Source organism: Erithacus rubecula (assembly GCF_903797595.1).
Source record: "Erithacus rubecula genome assembly, chromosome: 2".
NCBI lineage: Eukaryota > Metazoa > Chordata > Aves > Passeriformes > Muscicapidae > Erithacus > Erithacus rubecula.
Window position 1 is genome coordinate 42,985,069 of NC_136685.1, and position 19,532 is coordinate 43,004,600.

The 19,532-nt window shown below is 40.9% G+C and overlaps 1 protein-coding gene across 2 annotated transcripts; it reads right to left on the minus strand.

The window, feature by feature from the left end:
- Positions 1–373: 373 nt before the first annotated feature.
- On the minus strand, positions 374–17,944 carry SNX3 (sorting nexin 3). 2 transcript variants are annotated; one of them, XM_079328903.1, is made up of 4 exons: positions 17,647–17,935; positions 4,978–5,073; positions 4,478–4,602; positions 374–1,055 (listed from the first exon to the last, which is right to left on the minus strand). In XM_079328903.1, exons 1-4 carry the CDS (start codon positions 17,806–17,808, stop codon positions 950–952), a joined length of 489 nt encoding a protein of 162 aa, XP_079185029.1. In that variant the 5' UTR covers positions 17,809–17,935; the 3' UTR covers positions 374–949. The 2 variants fall into 2 exon arrangements, with proteins under 2 accessions (XP_079185029.1, XP_079185030.1); XM_079328904.1 differs by lacking the exon at positions 374–1,055 and adding an exon at positions 1,068–4,127 and having other exon boundaries at positions 17,647–17,944.
- Between the last annotated feature and the right edge of the window lie 1,588 nt (positions 17,945–19,532).

Genomic DNA, 19,532 nt, shown 5'->3' on the forward strand with positions numbered 1-19,532 from the left:
ATAACATAGGTGATGTAAACATTCCTTTCTACATAGGATGGCGTAGTTTTCACTGACTAGTTGAAGCTTCTCATGCCAGGTAGAAAGGTACTCTTTTCCCAGTTATTAAAGTCACAGATCTGTAAAATGCCTACCATGAGTGGGATTCCAGCTTTGGCTCCATAACACAGGGACAGCCTCTTGTACCTTTATATGTTCTTTAACACTTGCAGAATGAGTGCCAGCATCTAAGGCTACTTAGGGCTGGCTGTTAGTGATACACAACTACATTGTGGAAGAGCATCACAGTGAGGCTGTAATACCAGTCCATTTAGCACAGTCAAGCCCCTTCTCCTCAGAAAGCATGACACACTCCATACTCAAGGTCAAAACATTTGAAGTGCGTTTTCACTTTTATTTCAAAACTTTAGACAAGTTACTTTAGTATATAAATTCATTTTTTTCCTCTTACAGAATATAAAGATAATTCCCTCATTACTTCAGTATAAAGTGTTTTACAAGCTTGAAGACAATTGCATAAGTGTTTCTCATACAGGATATCAGAAATAAAGCAGTCTTTCTACAGACATTCAGACAGGTGACTACCTCAGAAACAGCATAGCAGTTTAGTCAAATACAAGTGAACATGTGACACTACAGTTGTGAAAGTTCAAGTAAGGCCAAGTCAGTAAACATTGTTAAGTCATTGCAAATAATAGTGGAAAGGTTTGTGAGACATTGCAAGGGGTGGATGGTTTCATAGCATAATACTCTTAAATCAAGGATTCAGAGGGATTTAGCTAGAAGACAAGTGAGTTCTTAAATGCTATAAAGCATATGCAAAGACCAAGCAGTGTACTGGTGTTAGTGAAGACTTCGTGCCTGTTCATCCTCAGCATGCTAAGACAAACTACAACCTCTTAAAACCAAGCATAAGAACCACTAATATTTGAGGAGATGCTTTTAAAATTCAAGTATGTCTTATTTTGGATGGTGTGTAGTTTTTATCTATTACTTCATCTTGTAAGAACATGTGAAGACAACGCTCATTCTGTGCCAGCGGATGGCCTGCAACCCTGGAGAGGAAAAAAACAAGCATTAGTGTGAACCAATTGAGTCTACTTGCAGCTATCCTGCAGATCAAGGTTTTGTACCAACAACCTATTGTTCTGTACTTGGGCACAGATCCCACTTTCACTTTACTTCAATGTTAGCAACTAGAATGCCGTCTAGCAGCAAGATTTATCATGCTTCCCCAGATGAAGTTAGTTCATAGGAACCCTGAGCTACCTCTGATCCCTTGGAAGCATGTTACAACATGTGTCACCTGCAATTGAGGGGACTATCCAAGGAAGTGCTCATTCTAGCATTGGGAAGTCTAGAGTTAAAAAAGGTAAGAGGAATTTTTTTTAAAAAAAGCCTTAACACCTTTGCCACAGGACACCCTTCCAAAGGCCACTTTTACCCTCAGCTGTCAGAGTCACTGAAGCCTGGCTCCAGCAGGGGGTGCGAAGGCTTTCCGAAGGCTTGGGCACTGCTCCAGACAGAGACTCCCTGGGATCAGTGTCCTGGCCTGTAGGAGCAGCACTGCACACAGCCTGCTCCTTCTGCTCATTGCCCATGTGCTAGCTGCAAACACAGGAGACAGAGCTTGCCTCTTCTAGGGGACACTAGCATCTCTACTGTAGATTTAATCTAAACTGAAAAACCATCCTTTTAACAGTAAAGGAATTGAAATTTAATTAGAGACACAAACTTGGAAGAAAATCGCAAGGTACTACACTTGAACCCTTAAAATACCATGGAGACTCCAGTGTAGGTAAAAACCCAAAAGAATCAGATAGCTAAAAGTCCCTCATTTATGGACACAAATACTTAATGCAGTTTAGTTTGAAAAAACTAGATCCAGTTCGGTCAATCAAGACAGACTTCTTCTTTTAGGACAGAAGGTCCTCCACTGTCCCAAGGGCAGCTTGTGCAAGCCTTGTGGCCTCCATATCTGCCAGAACATTTCTACCCATAATGGAAGGCATCTGGCTGAACACATGCAATATACATTCAGCTCCAATAGCTCAGCACCACTTCCAAGCACTTCTGTGCATCTTCTCCAATTTTATCTATTAGTGTTTCTTTCACCACAGAACATACTTGTCATTGAGGATGACCCATAATGAGGAAGCTGAGCTCTCCTATTCAGTATTGATGGATTATATCAAGTGCAGTTACAAAATGTATCCATCTAGCCAGGTTCTAGTAAAGGGCCAGCAGTCTCAAGCAGTAGTTCACAAGGATAACAGCCTAGAGTAACTACTTTGAGTTTCTTACCCCATCAGAATGAAGCTACTAGTGCTAAACTTCAAGGAAAAGATATATAGGAGAAGATGAGGCAGCAACAAATTTCTTCTTCATTTCAGGAAGGATGGAAAATTTGTGGCTGAATTGCAAGATCTGATCTCTGATGCAGCTCTTGGTTTCACAGAAATACTCACTCTGCATTGGCTTTCCCTCAATATTTTTCTCCAAGGTAACCCTTACACATAGCAGCTGCTACTTCAAGAATTTTCATGTATTTTAAAGTAAGGTTGAGGCAGACATGAGGGTTGAGACATAACAACATTGGTGAATGTCACTGTATGTTATACTGATGGTGGTGACAGCAAACTGGCCCAAGAGATCTGACTCAAGCTGCACTGTTGTGATTCAGATTTTACATCTTAGGGACGAAACTTCTCAACAAAATCCATCTCACACTCTCAAATATTAAGAACTAACACCAGTGCACCAAGCTTTTTCTGTTCCAGTGTTATCAGTTATCTGAGGGACTCTTTAATTCCAGAAGCAAAGATCTGGAAGCAATAATGTGAATGCACTGTGCAAAGGACCTTCAGGTCTAAGTTCACTAGTGCCCAGAGGACTTGGCAGAAGCCTTAAAGCTCCTACATGGTTCAAAACTTTAGTAATATTTACTTAATGAGCTGGTCATGCCATTAGAATACACAGGTGAGTTAAACCGCTATTATTTGTACCTGGAAAGCCTTATTCCAGATGTACTCAACTCTGCCACTATATCAATATTTACATTAATCTACTTTTATATTTCAAAGGAGGAAAAAAATAATCAAGAAATTTTATACTTCCACAAAATCAATTTACAACTCGCAGTAGGACTGAAAAATGGATACCAACAAACTGGTCATTCCCTTTCTGTCAGCTACATGGAGTTTTTCAGAGAGTCAGGGTAGGACGACTGTTACACATCAGCTGCTCCAGAACACCAATAGCCCTCTTCCATGCATATTGCTAGACTCAGCACACAAAACTTTCAGTAAGTGTTCTTCTCCATTTAAGAGAGAGTTCCAAGTCTGCATGGATAAAGGCTGTACTTTACAGTCATGACTGCCTTGATTTTACAGCATTAAAAAAACCCCAAACACATTCCATCTTACTACTGGATGCCTTGGAAGACCATTCCATTTATCTTTGAACAGCAAAAAGAGCAGTCTGAAGCATTTTACCTGTTCAGAACCATGAGCAATATTTCTAAAATGAGTTAAGGAGCAACTATGCTAAGAAAAATGTCAGAGATTTTATATGGTCACACTTATACAGGACAGACAGTTTCAGTGAACTAGTCACTTGCAACTCCAAGACAGTCCCTGAACAAACAGTAACTGACAAATTCATTTTCCTAAGTTCTGGCATAACTCACAGGAATCCTCTGTTCCAGTTAAAAGCATTACTATTGAACAAAATTAGAATGCCAGGGGAACTGATAGGCTTGAACTCCCTGAGGGAGCAGTCCCAAATCCAGTTGGTCTGAACAGTATTGACTCTAGGGACCAGAAGAGCTGGTTAATTGACAGTACCCTTTACCCACTGCTGGGATCCACACTGTTAAAGAGATTAAACCAGCTATGCAGGTCAGTGTACAGACAGTGGTTAGTAGTGTCAGATGGTGGAAAAAGAATCATAAGACTTTGTTACTATAATTTCTGCTCACCCTTTGAAAGGCAGGGACAAAATCTAAAATGTCTATTTCAAACTATGTGTGCATACCTTGAGTACTGCTTTTACTTCAGAATCTTCAGAAAGATTCTCATGATGATTAGAGAAAATATGCATCATCACAAACTGATAATACCTCACATCTGCAATCAAAGTAAACTGCTGTAAGCCCACTGTAAGCTTTACTGTTCACCCAGTTGGAAGATAGCCTTTCAGAAATTATAAAGTAGAATTATTTTGAACACTATAATTTTAGCAGCAATCTGCATAAATTAACAACACTAACAGTCATTTCAGCTGTTCAGGTAAGCACTAACATATCCAAACCAAACAAGGGATGAATAATGTTACTACATCCTACTGCAAGATTATGTGAAAGTTAATATTCTGAACCTAGTGCAGTTTAGCAGCCTTAGGAGAATCAGTAGCTTCAGTTCAATTTTCCAGGGCTGAGCTCCAAGTTTGTCTCTAAATAACTAGATCCAACACTTACTTGTTTATGAACTGTTCAAGAGCCTGCTTCCTTTCCTCTATAAAGGAATCATCAAATATTCCATCATCTCCTCGGAAGGGCAGCTGACGGAGAAGAGCTTTTCCTGGTAGAGGTGGCACCACAACCTGAAAGATTCACAGAAGTGTCCTTAGCTGCAGTCTGTAAGCAAGTCCATCCACCTCTTCCTCCTAGAAGACCCAACTCACCAGTCACATTCCTAGTGAAGTAATAAAACATAAGCAGAGAAGAACAGAACCTGCTCACACAGGTAAGCTGAAATCAAGTAGTTTATCTCTGAACTAACTCAAAACTATTAAAACAAAAAGTCTCTGGCATTGCAGCACTGAGGCTCGATAAAAAGACTGACACACTGGTTTATTTCTGGACATTTTCAACCACAGCATCTGCTTTATATGATACGTGCTTTATAACATAATGAAAACATTTCAGAATCATGAACTCTTTGTCTGTGACTTGTATTTACTTTTCACTTTACTCACCTTGCTTTCTCTTTCTAGTTCGTTCCTTAGCCATTCAAAGTCACTATATCTTCTTCTGACTGTAGATTCTTTCAGTTTGAAGATAGGTAGATTTGTCTGAAAACAAGAACATGAGTTATTGATTACACAGGTTAGAAGGTTTGATAAGCAGAAGCAAGAACCAAGCTGTTAAGTTACACATTAGTTCCATTTAAGCAACAGCACTATTGAGAAACACTCAAGGTACAGAAATAGATAAGGCTTTAAGCTACATGAGTAAGCTGAGCCTCAAACTGCATAGCTAAGAGCCTCATTTATACAGTATCCCAATTACTGGTACTTTGTCATCATATCACCAAGCAGAGTATCTGATTTGCTGACCACTTGACATGTTTCTAAGGTTGCAGAAGAATCTGCTATTCTGTCTCAGGAGCTGGATTCCCAATATAAACGAAGTTAGAGGTGGGGAGGGAAGTGGGAAGAAAGTCTTATTCCACACAAGTTTCTCCTACTGCATTCAAGGGAATGTTTCAGATTTCAGCACAGAACATTAACAAAACTTCCTGTACTTTTCCACTACCTGAAACAACATGGCCTCAACATCTTCAAAAGCAAAACCTGTAAGTCTTACGGTGAATCCATCCAGGACTGATGAAGATTTAATAGCACAAGCTGCCAAGTTTGGGTAGTTCCAAAGAAGCCAACAAGGCTGAGATGCACTACACCACTCAGGGCTGAGAAGATCAGACTATTTGGCTACAGAGTTAAGCCAAGCAGAGCATGATTAGGGAGAGCTTTGCTGAACAAGGCTAGGAGGCAGCACCCAAACCTAACACCCTTGAAAGGGACATCACATAGGAACAAGGTTATAATGGTGTACAAGACCATGCTAAATACACAGACACCCTGCTACAACAATACTAACTTGTGTGAGAACCTGCATTACTTCTGGTAATTCTTGGGTTGCAGTCTTATTCCATTGTTGCAATACAACTCACGTTATTTTAAAAGCAGACACTGAGAGAGTCTTCTCCTAATGACATCTTTGCTAGAACACTAAAAAACTGTTTCTAGGAGTTGTGATCTCCTAAAAGTAGGACCATGAGCTGGTATTTGCCATACACAACCAGAAGTCACAGAATAATGCCTCCTGTTGTCAGACTACAAATTCACTAACAGTCTTTGTTTTAAAGAACACTCTTGAGGAGCACCCCAGGAAGCTGATGTTCACTTGGGACTACAGTTACCTCCAGCTTTCCAGATGGCAGTTGCACAGCAGTTAGTAGCTACTATCTTTTCCTTTCTGTTGTTTTGGTTTTTACATTGTAGGCACCTAACTCAAGATGTTGTTGCTGTTTGAATGGACACCCCTCTACAATATCATTTGCAGCATGTAGCTATGCTTAAGCTCTCACTGGGAAATACTTCTAGCTGCTCAAAACAGGTTTAACTGCAGAGATATTTTCCTGCACTAGGCAGGTCGTTGTATTGCTGCCAGCCAGTACTGGCTGTCACACAAAAGTACTTGATAAGTTAATTGTGTACTTTCACATTACACAAGTTAGTTCATAATTTACAAGTGATAAAGTATAGAACAATATTTTGTTATGGTATCTTATTGTTAAATGCTTAAAAGCATTCAAGTTCTCTTTCCCAGGTAGAATACTGTTGATTGTGCTAGCAACTAATAATAAAATTGCATTTAAGACTTACGTCAGGAGTCAGGCTTTATAAATAAACACTCTTGTCTCGATGGTAAAATATTCTACTCAAGAGTGAATATAGCTAGGTTCCCCAGATTGCAAGAAGGAGATTCCCAGAAGTTAAGTACTGGATTATTTTCCTCTTATTTCAGTTATTGTTTTTTTAACCAAGTTCACCATTACACAGTACAACATCAACTCTTTGTCAGTGGCAGAAAGTCCTTTAAAATATTTAACATATAGGTTGTCACCTGCAGAAAATATTCATTTCTCCTCTCAAGTTACTAAAAAAGGGATTAGTAGTGGATAAAAGCAGCTAAAAAACCTAGGTTCCCAGGTCTTCAGGAACTCTTTTCATGCTTCTAGGCATGAAGTCTATAAAGTTAATCTCTAAACAACATATTAGGTTTACAAGTAAAATGTAGGGATAGAAGTGCCAATTGAGCTCACTTTACCTTCTACATTCCCTTCTGAACTTTTGACATGCTAGGACAGCTAGTGAGTTGGAGAAAAGGACAGAGCTCTTTGCTTTCCTTGTGAGTTCACAAATCTGCTCAAATTTTGATCATAAGTACCATAAATATTCAGACTGAAAAGTAGGTCAAAAGGTATCTACTAAAGTCACAACTATCTAAGTCACAACTTGGCAACTATATTCTAAAACAAAGTACATGTTCACTGCCCTTTGGTCTGGATATGAACTAGAGCTATCTATGGAGATCAATTTCTAAACCTCATGTTTCTTTAAACCCAGAAACTGCACCAATTATCCTTCTTCTAGAAGTAAGTACTGAGAGTAGTGTTCCTAAGATAAGCAGCTGTTAGAAAGGATCTATTTAAAAGGGTTGTTTGAGAATCCTGTTTCATACTGCTTAACCTATTTACATCTTAGGTCCCTATTTTTAATTCAGGCTATATTCACATCTGAAGTTGCTCTATGAGCCTTTGTCACTAAGGATTATTGCCCAGTTTGAGCAGACCACTATTTCCTTCAGTAGGATGGGCTTCTGCAACACCTACCACCTCCACGTCCCGTGGATAAATAGTTTTCATTAAGCAAGTCAGACACACCCTGAAGCACGGGCTTTCATTGGACAAGAGTTTGGTAGGAGACAATCCTGAAGAGTCAACAGAAACTTTCATTTTTCTATTGAATTGTCATTTCAAGACCATGCAGGCTATCAAAAACATTATTCTCTCCTTGATATTTTATGTTGAGTTATCCTTGTTCAGTCGCTAAGGTGTCCCCAGCTATTCTGAGTGCTGCCAGTGCTTTGGTTGTCTGCTAGGAGAGAAACAAAAACTTGAAGTCAATTGTTTCATTTTCACAAATATTTCTGCCCATACTCATTCAGCATTATAACGTCAAGTTTCTGGGCTGCTGAGCTGCTAAGTCTACTATCACAAAACTCATGACCCAGTTTAGAACAGCCCCTGGAGCACAGCTTATTCCTGTGACAATTTCAGTGTAATTTCTGCAGCAATTCTTTCTTCAGCAGTGTAATAATTACACCATTTACTGGGAAAAAAAATAATTTCAACAGTTTCCTAGTCCAAAATTATGCTGCTTAGTAGTTTGAATGCAAGCCCTCAACCTGAAAGGATTATGCATCATCCAAGACATCAGACAACTGAAAATCACAAGTCAGAATCGCAGATTCTTTTGTTGCAGAAGGAAAAACAAACCAGTTCTGCAGAAGTCCCACAGAGCCCAAAATCCTAAACTATAGAAAGATACTAAGTCAAGACAGATTTTGTATAGCACTGTCTCTTTGTAAAACTGTATGTAGACACCATTAGGCTTTCTCTGACAACTGTCAAACAGCCTGTATTCTGCTGGGGCAGTTAATGGCCAGCCAGTGCACCAGAATAAATATTGTCAAAACTGGTGCCAAGTTACATTACATAATTAAACAACAGGTGACAAACTCAGATCCTTAAGTCACTCCTGCATTTCTCCACTCAGATGTCAAACAAGTTTCTACAGTCATTAGGCTAGTGCTCAACAGACTAGAAATGGGAAGTAGTGGTTCCCTGCTAACAGACTTCAGGGCAAAATCTGTGTTCACCGCAAGCGTGTTTCTTCAGCTTCACTTACGTCACCATTACATACTCAACTTTGAGCCTGACTCTAAGTTCAGGAGATTCCCAGTTCACCTCAGAAGCAAATGGCAGTCCTAAGACAGTAGCTTAGATAATCAGATAACAGCCTTCCAGTTCTTACAGAGATAACAGTCACTCCCCAAGCTATGCCCAGTTAGAATCTGAAAAATTGTTTCTATATGCAAGTGAAGAGAATTTCACAAGCAGAATGCAAGTAGATTGAGAATCACTGTCCATTCAGCTTCAGATACAGTCATCCAATGCAGCCATTCCAGTAAACAAATTACCTTAAATGCAGGAGGAAAACGACAGTAATTTATAATTAAATTGATAAAAGAATTCTAAGTATTTTTAAGTCTTAGTTTTTAGACTAGCTTAACCACTGAGTGGAAAAAATCTTGCAAATAGTCAGACTTGCTCCTAAAAATCTGTTTCCAGACATAAATAGTGTTTGGATTCCTTCAAAGAACAGGCTGACAACTCCACAAGATTGTATGATACTGCAGCTCAGTCCATCCCCGCAATATCAAACTCCCCAGATGTTGCTGTTCAGCATAGTGTGAGGTAAATTTGGGTAATTTCTTCATTTGCCACCATAACACTCAGCAGAAGCACTGCATTGCCCATGTCTCCTACTCCTAACAGTCCCAGAATAAAGCTGCACTGCTGCCACAGCACCTACTTTGATGTCATCTTTTCAAGCAGGTTATGGTAGCCTTGAGAGAACTTTATTTCCATTAAAATAGAGTGAAAGAACACACAGCTCACTTTTGATAAAAGTTTGTGGCTTTGACTCCCAGAAGCTAAATTCAAGCACCTTGACTGTCTCATGTAAGTTGTAATCTTGTCAAGAGCCTTCACCCTGTGACTACATTTACAGTCAAAGGGAGCTCTGGGCTACCACAGTGAGTAGCACTCAGGGTAGGCAAAAAAAATGTATTACCATTTTCTTAACAAAAGAACCTGCTGTCCTTTAGTACAAGAAACAGCAGTCCACTGTTATTGCAGAAACCTTGCCAGTGGTTTGTTTCCTTCCTGACTTGACATAAGCAGTTACCTCTCAATTTCCTACAATTATAAAAAGCAAGAAAGAAGGAAAGAAAACATGCTTTATACTTCAGCTTCCAGAAGTCTAGATTTTTGCTGGGTATATTACTGAAGGAAAGCTTCTTTCCCCACTGCAAAATGTCAGACTAGAGATTATTATTTTCTAAGTTTCAGTCCTTTTAACCAAAAGAGAGTTCTATCTCCCCTTTTCTCCACTTGGTGTCTAGATACTGAAGGTATGTCATATTTAAAAAATATAAAGTTAAGAGAACACTGGAAAATCTGACCATGCAAGATTTAAAGCATCTGACTGACTTAAACTACACCATGAACTTCTGAGCTTCCACTCTGCGGTACTGGAGCTATGGAGTCAGGATGTTTTCTACCTTAAAGACTAAGGCAGTGGAATCCTAATAACAACACAATGACAGGGACTACCATAACCTTTCCCAAATCCAGGGCTTTGAGTCCAGAGCTGTTCTCTGAAAAATGAGCATAGGGATGCCTGTATTTTTGCCAATAAAGCATCTATCATCACCTGAACAAGTTCAACAACATCATAAACAGCTGAATTATAGTGTGCCATGGTCAAAAGACTCTCAATAGGGTGAGTCAAGAAAAAGAGATTGCTTAGTGATTCTTTATTCTTCTGGTTCCATGCTCAGAAGCCAAAAAAAACTGGATAAAAACTGGAGCCTGCTTTGAGGACACATTTGGATGAAGACTTTAACAACATCAGACAGAACTAGTAACTAGATCAGGGTTAGCAAGTCAAAGCCTCCTGTGAAATATCAAATATTAATTTGAAAGAGAAGGGATTGTTACTTTTATACAATTCAAGGTATAACAGCCATATGGCTCTGATTTGACCTACTGCAATGTTCTTACTCATTCCTCATTAGGAATGACTGAAAAGGGATCACATTAAATTGATTCTTTAGCATCATTACTGACATCCATCAGCTACAGTCAAATAGGGATAAAAAAGTCAGTGAATTGCCACAGTTGCTAATTTTTTTATTAAAAACTAAACTTTTGATATGCTTTGTGAGCTAGAGACTGTCTATTATCCCCATACTTCAAATATGCAAGAAAAAAGCAATAAATTAAGTAGTTTAAAAGTGGGTCTACTAAGTAGCAAAAAGTTCTCTTCGTATTTCCAGTTTTACTGGAGAAGCAACACAACACTTAAGTAGCCACTAAAAGCTATAGAAAGGCTTCCAATTCCTGTTCATTAACCTGCAGCATATCTCAACACTTAAAGGGTGCTACAGTTTAGGTCTATAGAAATAACCTCTAATGCTTTATTTCCATGTCTAGAGGTGGCTTTAAACCTTAATATATGGCTTAATTCTCTTCTGGATTTTGGTGTAAAGCTGCTATACACTAGGTTATAGTTATACTTTCCAATAGGCTTTGTGACCAACACAAACTATACTGTCATATGGGAGAATCTTCTGGGGCATAATATGGATTTTGAATTGGATTCTCAAGAAATAACCACAGAAGGAACATTTCATGGACCTATCTTCAGTTGGTAAGACACTTGTTTTTACACCTTGACTAGAAGGTTAGGGCTTCTCCACTCTTTTCATGTTAGATATTACAACAACAATAACAACTTCAGACCCTTCACTCAGTGCTACAGCTTCACCTGGTGTTTGGATTATGCACCTGTTGAAACAGCCTCCAGTAGTGCAACTGGCATTGCTTTACCAACTGAAAAAACTTTAAAAACTTTAAATAAAATACTTCCCTTTCTGTTAGAAGACATAAACCTTGGCTGCATCATTTATTTCCCCAGATGAAAAGCAGCAGAGACCAGAATGCTCTAAAGTTCAAGCTGACACTTTTTCAGCAAGCCATCTAAAAATAAGCACGTATCAAAACTCTCTGGCATCACATGCCTACCTGGATCACAGCCATCTGTCCTACAAAGATTAGTCATTGTTCCATTTGATTTGGTCTGTTCTGCACTGTACTAGAGTGCAATCTTAAAACATGACAATTGAGGCCTGCACTGTATGCACTAAAATAAAAGGAGTGCAAGTCACCAGTTAAACTAAAATACTAATAAGAAGCACTATTCAGAGACTTGGTTATTTTATGTACACAGTAAATAAAATTACACAGATATCAATGCCAAACTAGTTCAGTAACTTTGGACCAACCTTTTGAACTGAATTCAATTACAAACCTCTACAGAAACATACAGCTGCTCAAGAGTAAATCCACTTTTCTTGCTTTGAAAGTTTCTTTAATCCAAGCCATTCTACTTCTCTGTCTCTCTAGTTAGTGTCCTTGGAAATTCTTAGCCTTCCAGTTATCCTTTTCTGAATTACTGCTTGAAGGAACAGGTAATGTTTGTAAGGGTGCAGTAATCAGACTGCAGAACAGCATTTTTAGGCTGAATCACTGCATTTTTATTCTTTGCAGAGGAGTCTGAAAATACCTAACTGGTGGCCGTGTCTAGAATGGGTTGTAAAAGCATCATTTGCTACAGTTAGAGCAGACTTGCAGTGTTATGCAAGATTTGTAGTAGTAGAGAAATAGAGAATTACTGCTGATTATGCATCCGTAAACACATCCCCACTGAGTCAGTGTTTAGTCATGACTCCACCACAAGCTTCCACTATTAAACTGTACAATGCTGAAGTCAACTACAGGAAGGGCAGATTTGATTCTTTTCATGGTGGGGGAAGAATCTGCAGCATCAAACCCTGCCAAACATGAAGGACAGGACATTTGGAACTGTTCAAGGACAAAACACTTTAAAAACACATTCAAGAGCACCACTCTGCAAAACATGACACAAGACAAGTCCTTTCCAAACAAGCTTCACTTTCAGTTCATTTTCTGTCTTACTCTGATTTGATCACAGCAGTCAGACTTCAACCAGTTAATCACAGGTCAGATAACTATAAATATGCTGAAAGGTAAATATTGTATCCAAACTAGGTTTTGAAAAGATTGGTTAAGTAGAGAACAGGATGTTTCAAAGCAACTCGAGTTCAGCAGTACTAGATAAACTTCCCCAATCCCTTGAAACCAATACTATTCTTAATACTGCAGGCACTTCACACCCTGTGTATTCATTTCCTTCCCCACACTGGACCTACTCAGTCGAGCACCTCTGCAGGTCCACAGAAGTCTTTCTACAGAAGATACAGGAAACCTGACTGGTGCCCTAAAGAGCACAGGCACCACCCAACTATTGCATTTCACAATGGAAGCACAGCAAGACATTCCTTTTCTACACCTCAAGACAAGCAACTGCATATGGAATATCAAAAAGCTAAGGTGCCAAATTGAATAATACTGATTAGAGGCAAGAGGCCACTGAACATTAAAGAACAGAGCTAAGAGGACAAAGGCTTTTAGTTTGGTTTTGGTTTGGCAAAAAAGAATTCTTTAACTACTTGGACTAAGAGCTCGTGTAACAGGTATTTCATTATACTTCTGTCAGTTTGAATATCAATGACTGCTCTGCAAGTTCTCACTAACCATAAACACATGATTTAACCTTTCAGTCTAGGTGACAAACCCAGCCAAAATGGGCAGCCACTTCTACTTCTACAGAAACAAAAGCAGATGAAATAGTGTTAACAGTTTATTTCCAGATCACTGAATATTCTGAGTTCAAAGGGATCCACGAGGATCATGAAGTCCAACTCTTACAGGAACAGCCCATACAGGGATTGAATCCACAAGGCTGGTGCTATTTAGCACCATGCTCTAACCAACTGAGCTATTCTCAGGGTTGCCAAAGGGATGTTTCCCAAAATGTAGCAAGTTCCTGGATACCCATATGCTTTGCTGGCAGTATTTTAACCAAAGTTCTTATCTTCTCTGGCACTGCCTTTACAATGGGTGCATGACCATGACGTGTGACAACAGCCACTAGATCAATCAGCTTGTAAAGCTTAAGTCTTGTCTCCTTAAAGGATTTAACAACTGAAGCTATTGCACAGAATCTGCTTGACCAAAGACCTTCCTTTTGACCCACTTATCAAGAAAACTATGCCTCAAGGCCGCAGAAAAACAAACGATACCTGACACTGGACTGAGGACTACAACATGCTGTAGGATGCTAATATGATAATTGTAATTTGTTCTATGTTTCCTTCCTAGAATTCAGAGGGAGAACTGGCTTTTAGTCCACAAATAGTAACAGGTAGTCCCATGTTCCCATTCAAGAGCGTTGACTCGAACAAGCTCGCCCTGAAAAGGTTTAATAATAAGAAGAAAAGACCTAATAAAGACTTAGGAGAAACAGCATGCAGGGGTATTTACATTGAGAACCTGACTTTTGGTTCACATTTTTGCTCAAGAGGTAAGGGCAATGAAGTAGTTTACTGCGTTCCTTTAGCAGGCAGTCTAGTTGATTATGCTAGTTTTAAATGCTGCACAATCACCATATTGTGATCATCTAGATAGCTTCAGATGAGACAAGTGCTTTATCAAGTTGTATTTCACTAGACAGAGCACTTAGAGCTTTATATCTAACTGTATTATTCCCAGTCTAGCTCACCTAAGCCTTCACACACAAAGGACACCTCAGTATGGTGCAAATGTACTGCCTGATGCTGCTGATGGAAAACAAATTCTCAAGTACCCTGTCAAAAACATGATCCATGCAAATTTGCTATTTTAGCACAGCAGGGTGGCATTTTTTATCACATATTTCTGAACAAGATATTTGACTTTCATTGCTAGGCTGCATTGTAGTGGCACGCTGTCACATTGTGCCTTATAGTGGTTGCTACAGCGGAAGGCTTTTTGTCTTCACCTTGTCCAGCTTGCCAAAAGCAGACTCGGGCTCAGAAAAGTCCATTCTTTGTCCAACTGTCCATCTGTGAAGTAAGCTGCCTGGACAGAAGTGCTGCATAAGGTCTACCTGCAGTGCTCATCTCAAAACTCCTTAAATGCTTGTCAAAGCACCATACATCTACCCCAACACACAGCCACCCTGCAAAGAGATGCTCACTGTGACAAAACTTCCTAAGTTCCAAATCACTCCTGACTTGCTTACTGCTAAGCAGTCTACTCTAAACTTTAGAGTTCCCCATCAGGCTTTCTGACTTCCACCAGAACTTGATGAGTACAGCATTACAAGAACTAAAGCATGAAGTTGTTCCATTTGCTGCTTTCCAGACAACAGATATGTTTCAACTGCAGTACCAGCAGAAAGCTTGCCAATAAAAGCTTTGGGGAAACTCTGCAGTATTTCACACACATATGTTTTGCAAGACACTTTTTATCAGATATCAGTTCAAGAGTCTGCCAGCAAGTTCAGTCTTTACAAAAAAAACCCAAAAGTGAAGCTTTGAGATTCAGACAAAGATAGAATTACAGAGTCTGTAAACACATGACAATGGTACAAGTGTAATTGTCTCAATGCAAACTTGAATTTCAGCGTCCTCTCTGACAATGTTTCTGGCTTAGAATGATCTCCAGCTGTAACATGAGGCTGCTGATCTTTAGCTTTCACCAGAATTTGGCAGCAGTTAAGCCATCCATTTCTGCACACTTAACATTTTGCTGTTGGTGTTACTTGAAGACACAGCTCTCCAGATATGATACAGGTAACCCACACCATCTTCTCAGGTTTGCTCAGCCGCTACCACCAGCACTACTGGGGGGAAACTGCACATCAGCTGCTACTTTCTTACTTTCTGTGACCACAGGCAGTTGTCAAACCACAGAGGCCAGCTGGTGATCATTGTTAGCCACATTGCAACAAGCAGCTTATGGTACTAGGCCTATCGTTCACAAATACGATACCACAGCAATCCATGTTTGAATTCTTCCTCTATGCTGAAATCTGTGTATTAGTGACATGGTCCATGTTCTGCTGAGAAGCAGTTAATTGATACAAGTTTAGAGAGTGAACATAATTCTGCATGACTTGTACTACCTGCTCTGTAGCCCTTCAGCACACAGAGACATAAAACTCAATTTCACAGTTCATGGTAGCTATGAACTATGTGTACAGCAGTGCACAACTGGAAAGGGAACAATCAAAGAGACTGTCCTGTACACCAGCATGTACAGACGCAAGAAAGGAGGGTGGAGGATGCAATGTTTACATAGTACTCAGTCTGGGAGGAAAAACAGAGGAAGGTCATACTACTATCATAGTGTACATTTGTTCAAATCATTCTTGGCCTTCGTTACAACAGGCATTCAGAATTGTCTGCCCCAAACACCAGGTGGGCTAAGACTAACCTGTCTCAAAACCTGTTTCTCTGCTTCCCTCTCTGATGAAGAACTTTAGTTGAGTATTTCAAAAAATGGTTATTTTCAAATCACAGGAAATTTGATCTAATTCCCAAGGCCATATTATGGCCAAGTCCCTTTTGGATCATCTTCCCTGGATCCAGCCATTCCAAATGCTCAGTCTCATGGAAAGAAACGTCATCAGGAACCTGAGGTGCAAATACTTTCCAGCAAGGTAGAATTACATCTTTCTTCTAAGTGGATTGCTAGGGTTCTGGTAAGGGTAGTGCAACACAACATAAATCTGCAAATTCTAGACTGACCTCACACAGAGGCCAAACTTAGGCTACAGGTGTTTATTCTTCCTGCCCCATTGACACATCCTGAAACACAGAAATATCTGGTGAACATGACAATTTATAAGCACCAGAAATAAAGAATTATCCTCCCTAGTAGCTTCAGATTTCAGCTGATTTTACTTTTTAAGTAAGATTACACTAAGCTGGGGACTCAGGCCTTTAAAACCAGAAAATTCACACAAGGTTAAGCCTTGTCTGCTGAATTTTAGTGACCAAGGCAGCAGCCCTCAGCTGTATCCTTCCCTGCTGTGAAGAGCCCATATTGCAGAGAAAGTGTACAGGGAGTCAATGAAGCTTCACCCTTTATTACTGACTGTAACAACTGACCAGGTTCAATCAGTGATAACAGAGTAGAGCTATACAAGGTAGCAGACTCAACTGCAAACTATAAAAACACCCCATCTGAAATATTAGGCTTTCTCAACCCAGACTGTTTCTAGCAAAGTAGACCAAAAAGGGTTCCCTGCCTCAAGGTCCTACCAGCCACAGGCCAGCACTGTAGACACTGCATTTTTTGACCATTCCTCTGGGCCCTGTTTATGAAACTAGGAAGACCAGGGAACACAGTAATGACTTCACATAGCTTTTCTCAAGCTCAAGCTCAAGACTACTAGCCTTTGGGGCAAGTCACTGAACACAGCCCTTCCAGCTAGGAAGAATTCTAGTATTACTAAGAAGTATTTGACAGCAGCACAGAAACAGCCCTATTTATTAGGCACAATTTTCTTTCAGGTTCGAAAGAAAACAGGATTCCCTCCCCCATACACACGCACCTTATCACGTCAGCTGGTTCTTATCTAGCACGTGTGCCCACTAAACTTATTTACACCTTCTCTATGTACTTTTTGAGGCCGCTGGAATCCTGAACTTGAACTCCTCCTCAGGGCAGATCCACCCATATTACTCCATTGCAGAGAGTGGAGAGTCTCCTCTATTTACCTGGAGACAGAAGCAATTGCTCACAGTACAGCGATATTTCAGACTGAGGCCAAGCTGTACCCAGCAGAGCCGAAAGAGCACTTGTCCTTTGGTTATGTGAACCGAGCTGCACCGCCTTAGCCACAAGGAGCCCATCACAGAGTTATCACCCCCAGGCCGAGGATGGGGAGTCACTGCGGCTCTGCCACCGCCTCCCACCGCAGCAGCCGTGACACGGCTCCTGAAGGACACGGCGGCGGGAGCCCGTGACCCGGCCAGCGGGAGCCCGAGAGCCCCACACCGCCAAGGCGGCTGCCGGGCCGGCCGGCGCTGCTCCTCACCTTGACACGGATCTCGTAGGTGGTAAAGCGACCGCGGCCCACCCCCACCGTCTGCGGGTTGCCCACGTCGATCTCCAGGAAGTTGCTGGGCGGCCCGTAGGCGTCGTTGAGGTTCTGGGGCTTGCTGATCAGCCGCCGGGTGTCCGCGATCGTCTCGGCCATGGCGGAGCGGGCGCCTTCTCCCCTGAGCCAGCGACCGAGCCCCCGAGCGCCACTGCCTCCGCCACCCGCGCCGCCCGGCCGCCCGCCCCGCGCCCAGCTGACTGCCCGGCAACGCGCACCCGCGCCCGCCGCCCGCCCGCGCCCGCAAGGCACGCTGGGTAGTGTAGTTCTCAGGGGCAGGCCTGCTTGGTCACGCCCGGTGCGGTCGCCCGTGTTCTGAACTACACGTCCCGGCGGGTACTGGGGACACGGCGCGCTGGCCGGGAGCGCTGGTTTGTCGGGCCCTCCCGCCCCCTCGGCCGGGTGCGGGTGGCGGGGGCGGTGGAATTAGGGGGGTTGGCTCGGCTCTTCGCGCTGATTCTCATCCTTGGGGAATGAAAAGACTGGGTGGGAAATGCTGTATATGGAAGGTGTTATGCAAAAGGAATCGTCCCGCTGCCGACGTAGGCTGGTAGAGATGCCCACCAAAAGCTTTGTGCTGAAAACAAAGTCTTAAGTCACTGACCCGAGCAGCAATCGAGGTGACAGTATTGTTTGTAGTAGCCTTAAACCTTTTAAAACTTACTGCAGTTTTAACAAATGATACACATTTAATAATAATGTTACCAGCGGCACCAGATTTTATGTCCTCATAGCTTGCAAAGCTAAAGAGTTCATAAAAGGATAGGAAAGGAAAATTGTGTTTACAGAGCAAGTTATTAAAATGGCTTGAGAGAGCAAGAACGAGAATGAGAGGGAGAAGGAGAGCTGACAGAATTGTCCCCTTCCAAGACATAACGTTTTTATTTCTCATTATCTGATTAAGTAGGTAGTGTGTTACAATAAAATAAATATTTTCCAAAGTAGTGCAATGTTTACCTAGAACATCAGTGAATTGAAATTATATAAATCTGCTATTATTTCAAAATTTTTCTATCATCTTGGAGGACTTCTGACTTTTTAAATACTGTTAAAAGTACCCCCCCAATAATTAAATGCATGTATTATTTTCCTCCCATCTTTTCTTATGAAAGAGTTCTAGTGATGTTCCTTTACTATCCAGGTTGAATGAGACTGTGAAAACTAGAGATATTTTCTATTTTCTCCGAAAATCTGTGTAGGCAGTAGGTAAAATGGCAGACTGCCTACAAATCACATCCAAGAGACACAAAGTTGACATCTGGCAAGTTTAGTTAGTTGTTGCCTGTGTTAATAAAAAAGGTAATCAGAAGGCAGAGATGATCCCAAAGTTCAAAAATAGTTCATCCCCACAAGCGGTATACTATGGGTGATTTGCTTGGTAACTTTTCTGTGAGTTTCCTTGTCATCACTCCTTCAGTGTTATTTCTCCCACTTACTAGTACACGTTCCTTTCTTTCCACTAATAGCTGCCAACTATTCACTTTATAATTACAAACAGAAATGAGGCTGACAAGAGTTTTACAAAGCAAGAATCAAGGGGAGTTTTACCTGAGTTATACTAGTTATTAAACTGGTTGTGCAGCAAGGCAAGAAAAAAAACCTCATTAATTCTGAGATTACATTTGCATCTGGAAAAGCTTTTCTTTGTTACACAACTTATGCTGCCACATCTGACTGCAAATGTGAAAAAGAAAGAGCACTGGTGTTGTCTTAACTATAACACATTGTCTGTTTCCTGGCCAAGCCTGGTTTCATGATCTGTTCAAAGCAGCAAAAAAGTGTCCAGTACTGTACATTTAGGAAGTTGCTGAATCTGTGATGAA

Coding starts and splice junctions, on each gene's coding strand:
- SNX3 (XM_079328903.1), bottom strand. CDS start 17,808: ATGGCCGAGACGATCGCGGACACCCGGCGGCTGATCAGCAAGCCCCAG. Junction 5,074..17,646: donor CCTACGAGATCCGTGTCAAG/GTGAGGAGCAGC, acceptor TCTTGTTTTCAG/ACAAATCTACCTATCTTCAA. Junction 4,603..4,977: donor AACTAGAAAGAGAAAGCAAG/GTGAGTAAAGTG, acceptor TGAATCTTTCAG/GTTGTGGTGCCACCTCTACC.